Raw genomic sequence first — 10,342 nt, forward strand, 5'->3', positions numbered from 1 at the left:
GCAATCACTAAAACAAAGGCGTTTTTCGTTGTGAAGGGGTCTTCTCATGAAATTTCAATCACCAGTTTTCTCCTCCGATTGCGAAAACATTCTGTTGTCACCCACCTGCATTGGGAGAAATGATCATCACGATAAAATAAGAGAAATCGGGGGTCGCACAGAAAAATTTAAGTGCTCGTTTTTTCCGCGCGCCGTTCGAGAGTGGAACGGTAGAGAAACAGCTTGAAGGTGGTTCATTGAACTCCCCTTTGCTGTGAATAACAGAGTAATCACGTAGATGTAGATGTAGATGACTCATGTTAAAAGGTTTCCGACGTGATTACGAGAGCACGACGAGAATTAACAAACTTTGAGCGCGGAATAGTAGTTTCAGCTAGATGCATGGAACATTCCATTTCGGAAATCGTAAGAGAATTCAGTATTTCGACATCCACAGTGTCAAAAGTGTGCTGAGAATACCAGACTTCAGGCACTATCTCTCACCACTGTCGACGCAGTGGCCGGCGGCCTTCACTTAACAACCGAGAGCAGTGGCGTTTGCGTACATGTGTCAGTGCTAACAGACAAGCAACACTGCGTGAAATAACCGCAGTAATCAATGTGGGACGTACGACGAACGTACCTGTTGCAACAGTGTGGCGAAATATGGTGTTAATGGGCTATGGCAGTAGACGACCAACGCGAGTGACTTTGGTAACAGCACAACATCGCCTGCAGCGCCCATCATGGACTCGTGACCATATCAGTTGGACCTTAGCCGACTGGGAAACTGTGGGCTGGTCAGATGAGTCCCGATTTCAAATGGTAAGAGCTGTTGGCAGAGATCGAATTCGGCGCAGATCCCACGCAGTCATGGACCCATGTTATTAACAAGATTGTGTCCAAGGTGGTGGTAGCTACATAACGGTGTGAGCTGTGTTTTCGTGGAATGGAGTGGGCGCTTTGGTCCAACTGAACCCATCAAGGACGGGAAATGGTTATGTTCGGCTACTTAGAGACCATTTGCAGTCGATCATGGACTTCATGCTCACAAACAACGAAGGAATTCTTATGGATGATAATGCGTCATATACAACAAATTGGACAATTCGAGTGAATGATTTGGCCATTCAGATGGCTCGACACGAATCCCATTGAACATTTATAGGACCTAATCGAGAGGTCATGGCAACGGCCTTGCCGCCTTGGATCCACCGTTTCCCGTGAGATCACCAAAGTTAAGCGCTGTCGGGCGTGGCCGGCACTTGGATGGGTGACCATCCATGCCGCCATGCGCTGTTGCCATTTTTCGGGCTGCACTCAGCCTCGTGATGCCAGTTGAGGAGTTACTCGACCGAATAGTAGCGGCTCCGGTCAAAGAAAACCTTTATAACGACCGGGAGAGCGGTGTGCTGACCCCACGCCCCTCCTATCCGCATCCTCCCCTGAGGATGACACGGCGGTCGGATGGTCCCGATAGGGCACTCGTGGCCTGACGACGGAGTGCTTTAATTGAGAGGTCAGTTCGTACACAAAATCCTGCACCGGCAACACTTTCGCAATTATGGACAGCTACAGATGCAGCCTGACTAAGTATTTCTACGGGGGACTTCCAGCGAGCTGTTGAGTCCATACCACATCGAGCTGCTGCAATATGCCGGGAAAAAACACGTCCGACACGATATTAGGAGGTGCTCCATGACTTTTGTCACCTCAGTGTTTTGTATAACAGTGCCTTAGATTTCGTTCTCATATGAAGAATATAGACTAGCGTGAAGAGCAGCATCAAAGCAGTCTTTGGACTGAGGACTGCACCACCGCACTCACCTGCACCTTGAGCTCCACCAGCGAGACCTTCTGCCCCAGCTGGACCTCCTGGGCCGCCGGTGTCGTGACCTGGCCGGCGTCACCCCCCGCGGGCTTCTCAAACTTCTCCACCATCTCGGACACGCTGGGCTGGCGCGGGCCCATGGGCGACAGCGGCGGCGAGCTGCTGGAGCTGCTGCTCTTCCTGGAAGCCGCCGCCAGCGTGACGGAGGGGGGCGGCGGCGGCTGGAACTCCACCTGCGCGCTGGACGCATCTCTCTTCCCCTTCTTGTCCTTGCCCCTCTTCTTGGCTTTGGCCTTCTTCGGAGGCTCCTTCTCGGTGGGGGAGGTGGCCGGACTGCTGCTGCGGCTGCTGGACCTGCTCTGGGGCCGGCCCTCCGTCACGTCGTCACCCGAGTGGCCATTCAGCTGAACAGTCTGGAACAGGCACAGTCACTCAGATTAAAAGGCTAGCTGCAACCATTTCACACGCAGGATGATTTACCAAGAAGCGGTGTCAGCAGTACCCAATCTGAGACACAACATATCTCTATAAAGGGTGTTACAAAAAGGTACGGTCAAACTTTCAGGAAACATTCCTCACACACAAATAAAGAAAAGATGTTATGTGGACATGTGTCCGGAAACGCTTAATTTACATGTTAGAGCTCATTTTAGTTTCGTCAGTATGTACTGTACTTCCTCGATTCACCGCCAGGTGGCCCAATTGAAGGAAGGTAATGTTGACTTCGGTGCTTGTGTTGCCATGCGATTCATTGCTCTACAGTACTAGCATCAAGCACATCAGTACGTAGCATCAACAGGTTAGTGTTCATCACGAACGTCGTTTTGCAGTCAGTGCAATGTTTACAAATGCGGAGTTGGTTCAAAATGATCAAATGACTCTGAGCACTATGGGACATAACATCTATGGTCATCAGTCCCCTAGAACTACTTAAACCTAAGTAACCTAAGGACATCACACAACACCCAGTCATCACGAGGCAGAGAAAATCCCTGACCTTGCCGGGAATCGAATCCGGGAACCCGGGCGCGGGAAGCGAGAACGCTACCCCATTACCACGAGCTGCGGACGCGGAGTTAGCAGATGCCCATTTGATGTATGGTTTAGCACGGGGCAATAGCCGTGGCGCGGTACGTTTGTATCGAGACAGATTTACAGAACGAAGGTGTCCCGACAGGAAGACGTTCGAAGCAATTGATCGGCGTCTTAGGGAGCACGGAACATTCCAGCCTATGACTCGCGACTGGGGAAGACCTAGAACGACGAGGACACCTGCAATGGACGAGGCAATTCTTCGTGCAGTTGACGATAACCCTAATGTCAGCGCCAGAGACGTTGCTGCTGTACAAAGTAACGTTGACCACGTCACTGTATGGAGAGTGCTACGGGAGAACCAGTTGTTTCCGCACCATGTACAGAGTTTGCAGGCACTATCAGCAGCTGATTGGCCTCCACGGGTACACTTCAGCGAATGGTTCATCCAACAATGTGTCAATCCTCTTTTCAGTGCAAATGTTCTCTTTACGGATGAGGCTTCATTCCGCCGTGATCAAATGGCAAATTTTCACAATCAGCATGTGTGGGCTGACGAGAATCCGCACGCAATTGTGCAATCACGTCATCAACACAGATTTTCTGTGAACGTTTGGGCAGGCATTGTTGGTGATGTCCTGATCGGGCCCCATGTTCTTCCACCTATGCTCAATGGAGCACGTTATCATGATTTCATACGGGATACTCTACCTGTGCTGCTAGAACATGTGCCTTTACAAGTACGACACAACATGTGGTTCATGCACGATGGAGCTCCTGCACATTTCAGTCGAAGTGTTCGTACACTTCTCAACAACATATTCAGTGACCGATGGATTGGTAGAGGCGGACCAATTCCATGGCCTCCACGCTCTCCTGACCTCAACCCTCTTGACTTTCATTTATGGGGGCACTTGAAAGTTCTTGTCTACGCAATCCCGGTACCAAATGCAGAGACTCTTCGTGCTCGTATTGTGGACGGCTGTGATACAATACGCCATTCTCCAGGGCTGCATCAGCGCATCAGGAATTCCATGCGACTTAGGGTGGATGCATGTATCCTCGCTAACAGAGGACATTTTGAACATTTCCTGTAACAAAGTGTTTGAAGTCACGCTGGTACGCTCTGTTGCTGTGTGTTTCCATTCCATGATTAATGTGATTTGAAGAGAAGTAATAAAATGAGCTCTAACATGGAAGGTAAGCGTTTCCGGACACATGTCTACATCACATATTTTCTTTCTTTGTGTGTGAGGAATGTTTCCTGAAAGTTTGGCCGTACCTTTTTGTAACACCCTGTATAAGGTAATTCAAAAAAATGTTTAGAAACAGAGATAGCATGTCTACATCTACAAAAATGTTCAAATGTGTGTGAAATCTTATGGGACTTAACTGCTAAGGTCATCAGCCCTTAAGCTTACACACTATGTAACCTAAATTATCCTAAGGACAAACATACACACCCATGTCCGAGGGAGGACTCGAACCTCCGCCGGGACTAGCTGTACAGTCCATGACTGCAGCGCCTTAGAGCGCTCGGCCAATCCCATGCGGCTCTACATCTACATCTACAACTATATGGTTACTCTTCAATTCACACTTAGTGCCTGGCAGAGGGTTCATCGAACCATTTTCATACTACTTCCCTACCATTCCACTCTCGAATGGCGCGTTGGGAAAAAGGAACACCTAAATCTTTCCGGTCGAGCTCTGATTTCTCTTATTTTATTATGATTATCATTTCTCCTTACATAGGTGGGTGTCAACAAAATACTTTCGCGTTCGGAAGAGAAAGTTGGTGATTGAAATTTCGTAAATAGATCTCGCTGCAAAGAAAACAGCCTCTGTTTCAGTGACTGCCACCCCAACTCGCGTATCATATCGGTGACACTGCCGCCCCTGTTGCGCTATAACACGAAACGGGCTGCCCTTCTTTGCACCTTTTCCATGTCCTCCGTCAATCAAAAATGGTTCAAATGGCTCTGAGCACTATGGGACTTAACTGCTGTGGTCATCAGTCCCCTAGAACTTAGAACTATTTAAACCTAACTAACCTAAAGACATCACACACATCCATGCCCGAAGCAGGATTCGAACCTGCGACCGCAATCCTACCTGGTAAGGATCCCACACCGCGCAGCAGTATTCCAGCAGAGGATGTACAAGTGTAATTTAAGCTGTCTCTTTAGGGGTTTGTCGCATCTTCTAAGTGTTCTGCCAACAAAGCGCAGTCTCTGTTTCGTCTTCCCCACAATATTATCTATGTGGTCTTTCTAATTTAAGCTGCTCGTAATTGTAATCCCTAGGTATTTAGTCGAATTTACAGCCCTTAGATTTGTGCGATTTATCGTATACCCAAAATTTATCGGATTTCATTTAGTACCCTCGCACTTTTCTTTATTTAGTGCCAATTGCCACTTTTCGCACCATACAGAAATTCTCTCTAGATCATTTTGTAGCCACTGTGCCACCTCGCTCTTTCGACAACGTTGCTGTATCTCCATAACTCTGTTCATCATTTACATGTATGAGGTAAAGCATATGTGGAAATCAGAATTTCAGAAAGGTATATTCCTAAACAGGAGGGCACCCTCAAACATACGCCAACGATGTAGTGATCCTAACAGATAAAGAAGGGGACCTCCAGAAAGGAATTTACTTACTGAAACAAATGAGTGCGAAATTTAACATGAAGCTCTCAGCAGAAGAAACTAAGATAATGACCTTTATATGGAAAAAACAAAGTAGTAATGGGCCAGAAGATTCTAGAACAAGTAAACCACATCAGTCACCTATGGCGGGAGTCGATATATGGCTACAGCAAAAATATAGAAATTAAGCTTAGTAAGTTCAGCAGGGTAGATACTCAAATTAACCTCTACAAAACTGTTGCAGTCCTCTCACTGCTCTATGGAAGCGAGACCTCAGTATTTACCAAAAAGCAACGACAACGTATTCAGGCACAATAAATGAAATTCCTGAGAAGGGGTAAAGGTTGCGTGATAGAAGGAAGACTAAGGAACCAAGATGTTAGAGAAGAAGTAAAGGTATCTAATCTAAATGATGAATTGTAGATGACACAAGGAGGTGGAACCAACACCTACAACAATGGAGAGTGAGAGACTTCCCTTAAAGGCCAGACACTCTAAGCGGGACGGAAGGAAAAGCAGGGCTAGATTCTGGCGAAAATGTGTTTCTGGGAGCGCCACCAGCCCTGGCTCAAACCAGCCCGGCGGATTAGCGGCGAGGGTTCGGTGTGCCAGCCAAGCTGGATGCGGTGTTTAGGCGCTTTCCCACATGTCATTAGGTGAATACCAGGCTGGTTCCCACATTCCGCCTCAGACGCACTCTACGCAAACATTTCTCACACTTGGATACAAGATTTACTTCATACACAGGCAGAATGGGTACAATACTACTGTTCTCGGGAGTGAATGGTGAATAGGAGACTGATTGTCCTTAGTTTTCTGGTCTCCTTAAACGCTCAACCAGAGAATCAAAAAGATGAGTACCGTAACACACAATTTTGCCTAATACCTGAAGTGAAGACGAAGAAGAAGGAGAAAACAAATTGTGAGAAATGCGAGGGCATTTCAGAAAGTAACAGTAAACTATCAACATTAAATGCAGTTAATATGTCAGGAATTTGAGACTCCTGGGGAGTGAAGATGCATGTTTTGAGGAAGTTCTGGCGTAAGCCTATATATGTCATGACAAGGTGAATAGGAAAGGTGGCTGAAACAAAATGGACGCATCCCTAGCTACGTGCAGGTTAGAAGAACAGTAATACAATTTTTGTGGTTGGGGGCATGAGACCTCGACACAATCATAGAGTTGTAAAGGTATAGAGATAGCTGCATTAATGAGAGAAGAGTGAAAAAGTGGATAGATTCCTTTAAAATGTGGAAGTAACTAAGCCACATGAGCAACGATCTGGTCGTCTCAGCACAGCCGTTACTGATGAGTATATAGGACACGCTGATGCTATGATTCGTGAGAACCGCCGTATTTCTGTAGTAGCTTAGTATCACTGTCAGATGCCGTCATAACATTGTTAGTGAGGTTCTCAAGTACTGTTTTTCGTGTGCACAATGGGTGCCTAGGATGCGCACTGGTGAACGCAGGATGATGCGTGTTCAGGCTCGACGTCGCTTCTGGCGCGATGTAACGCTGAAGGACAAGACTTTCTGACACGTATCGTCACAGGACACGAAGCCTGGGTGCATCACCATTAACCAGAAAGCAAATGAGAGTCTTCATAACGGTGACACACATCTTCTACAGCCAAGAGGAAATTCAAATCTCAGCCCTCTGCCACAAAGCCCCTTTTCACCGTCTTTCTTTCTTTCTTTCGCTGACGCCATAGTGTTAGGGATGGCCGGATGCCCTTCCTGCCGCCACCCCGTACCCCCCAGGACGGAATCAGTGTACCCCAACTGTCTGCATCTAGTGGAAACCGTGAAATAGTGCGGACGTGTTTCAAATGTCTGCGACGCGTGTAACTGAGGCGGAACGTGGGGACCAGCCCGGTATTCACCCAGCGGGATGTGGAAAACCGCCTAAAAACCACATCCAGGCTGGCCGGCACATCGGCCCTCGTCGTTAATACGTCGGGCGGATTCGATCCGGGACCGGGGCGCCTACCCGCGTCCAGGAAGCAGTGCGTTAGCGCTCTCGGCTACCCTGGCCCCTTTTCACCCTCTTCTGGTATATAAATGGGCCGGTTTTAGAGCACTTTTAGCAACGAGGTGAAACAGTGAACAGTGCCCGCTAAAGTCCCATGTTTGAGAATTAGCTGAAGCCAACAATACGGAGCCGTCGCAGAGGGCTTCTGTCTAGAGGCGTTCTTCTCCTTGACGACAACGCCCGCCCCCACACCGCCGCTGAAACTGTTGCCGGCATTCGAAGACTGAGGTTTTAGGTGGTACTTCGCACCCCGTACAGCCATGATCTCTCTCCTTCGGAGTACCGTGTGTTCGGACCACTGAAGGACCATTTCAGATGACGACGATTTGAAAGTGATGATGAGGTTAAAGAAATGGTGCACTCTTGGTTGCGGGCACAACCAGAAACCTTTTATTCTAATGGAATAGAATAAGTTGACGCAACGATATGAGAAATGATCGAAAAGAGGGTAGTTATGTTGACAAATGACATCTTGTTTGTACCTATAAGTGAAATACACTACTGGCCATTAAAATTGCTACACCACGAAGATGACGTGCTACAGACGCGAAATTGACCGACAGAAAGAATATGCTGTGATATGCAAATGATTACCTTTTCAGAGCATTCACACAAGATTGGCGCCGGTGGCGACACCTACAACGTGCTGACATGAGGAAAGTTTCCAACCGATTTCTCACACACAAACAGCAGTTGACCGGCATTGCCTAGTGAATCGTTGTTCTGATGCCTCGTGTAAGGAGTTGAAATGCGTACTATCACGTTTCCGACTTTGATAAAGGTCGTATTGTAGCCTATCGCAATTGCGGTTTATCGTATCACGACATTACTGTTCGCGTTGGTCGAGATCCAATGACTGTTAGCAGAACATGGAATCGGTGGGTTCAGGAGGGTAATACGGAACGCTGTGATGGATCCCTACGGCCTCGTATCACCAGCAGTCGAGATGACAGGCATCTTATCCGCACGGCTGTAACGGATCGTGCAGCCACGTCTGAATCCCTGAATCAACAGATGGGGACGTTTGAAAGACAACAAGCATGTACACGAACAATTCGACGACGTTTGCAGCAGCATGGGCTGTCAGCTCGGAGACCATTGCTGCGGTTACGTTTGACGCTGCATCACAGTCAGGAGCGCCTGCGATGGTGTACTCAACGAAGAACCTGGGTGCACGAATGGCAAAACGTCACTTTTTGGGGTCCATCCAGGTTCTGTTTACAGCATCATGATAGTCGCATCCGTGTTTGGCGAAATCGCGGTGAACGCACATCGGAAGCGTGTATTCGGGACCACCATACTGGCGTATCACCCGTCATGATGGTATGGGGTGCCATTGGTTACACGTCTCGGTCACCTCTTGTTCGCATTGACGGCACTTTGAACAGTGGACGTTACATTTCAGATGTGTTACGACCCGTGGCTCTACCCTTCATTCGATAAATGCGAAACCCTACATTTCAGCAGGATAATGCACGACCGCATGTTGCAGGTCCTGTACGGGCCTTTCTGGATACAGAAAATGTTCGACCGCTGCCCTGGCCAGCACATTCTCCAGACGTCTCACCAACTGAAAACGTGTGGTCAATGGTGGCCGAGCAACTGGCTCGTCACAATACACCAGTCACTACTCTTGATGAACTGTGGTTTCGTGTTGAAGCTGCATGGGCAGCTGTACCTGGACACGCCATAAAAGGTCTGTTTGACTTAATGCCCAGGCATATCAAGACCGTTATTACGGCCAGAGGTGGTTGTTCTGGGTACTGATTTCTCAGGATCTCTGCACCCAAACTGCGTGAAAATCTAATCACATGTCAGTTCTAGTATAATATATTTGTCCAATGACTACCGGTTTATGAGCTACATTTCTTCATGGTGTAGCAATTTTAATGGCCAGTAGTGTATATACTTCACAAAATATAGTTTGCAGTTACTTTTGGAATCACCCTCATACAACCTTAGAGATAAGATAATCAAACTAAGCCCAAAAATAACAATAAGGCAAAGCACTTATGTAATGGATAGGAAAAATTATACAAAGCGATAGCCTGCCGCAGCACTGTGGCGGAACTCTGGCGCTCACCTGTGAGGTGCTGCTGTCCAGCGGGATCTCCCAGAGGCCGTCCTCTCCAGCCCTGCCCTCCTGGCTCTCCCTCAGGATGCGGTCCCTCTCCTGGAGATCCTCCTGGAGGCGGCGCTCTTGCTCGGCCTCCGCGCGGCGCCTCTCTCTGCTGCCGCGCCTATTCAGAAGTCCCGACCCAAAGGGCGAAGTCCCGGTGCCGGACCGCTTCTTCTCCTTTGGAGACTTCTCCTTTTGGGGCTTCTCCTTCTGGGGCTTCGCCTTTGGGGACTTGTCCTTGGACGACCGCTTGGCGGACACCTTGACCACCGGCTCCTCATTCAGGTCTGTCTCGAGGCTCTCTCTGCTCGCGCGGGTGCTCGCGGACCCGCCCGGCTTCTTAGGCCGGGCTCCACTGAATAAGTTCTTAAACATTTCCTGAGGAAGATAAGAAAACACTGCGTGATGTAGTGGAAGGTTCGACAGTAGTGGTCAGTGGCTTACATAAGAAAAGAGCTGTTTCTAAATTTTGCCATTACTGGCAGTACTTGCTACGCCACTGTTGTGTCAGCATTGCAGGAGCAAGACTATTCATGTTAGTTTGAATCAAAACAATAGTGCATATCTGGGGAGTAGCAGTAGCAAGCTGTCTCTTTCTTGTAGGATTTTTCTGCACACACTGAACTTTAGAGTGCTGTGTATTATTTGCAAGACTATATATATATATATATATATATATATATATATATATATAT

General features: G+C 48.0%; 1 protein-coding gene across 1 annotated transcript in view; it reads right to left on the reverse strand.

The window, feature by feature from the left end:
• Positions 1-10,022, reverse strand: part of LOC124550655 (uncharacterized abhydrolase domain-containing protein DDB_G0269086-like) — a 48,377-nt gene extending 38,355 nt beyond the window's left edge. The window contains exons 1-2 of the mRNA XM_047125379.1: positions 9,612-10,022; positions 1,807-2,223 (exon numbers count right to left, since the gene is read on the reverse strand). Coding sequence (XP_046981335.1) covers positions 1,807-2,223; positions 9,612-10,022 — 828 coding nt within the window. The remainder of the gene's footprint in view (positions 1-1,806; positions 2,224-9,611) is intronic.
• Between the last annotated feature and the right edge of the window lie 320 nt (positions 10,023-10,342).

Source organism: Schistocerca americana, chromosome 9 (genome assembly GCF_021461395.2).
Source record: "Schistocerca americana isolate TAMUIC-IGC-003095 chromosome 9, iqSchAmer2.1, whole genome shotgun sequence".
Lineage (NCBI taxonomy): Eukaryota > Metazoa > Arthropoda > Insecta > Orthoptera > Acrididae > Schistocerca > Schistocerca americana.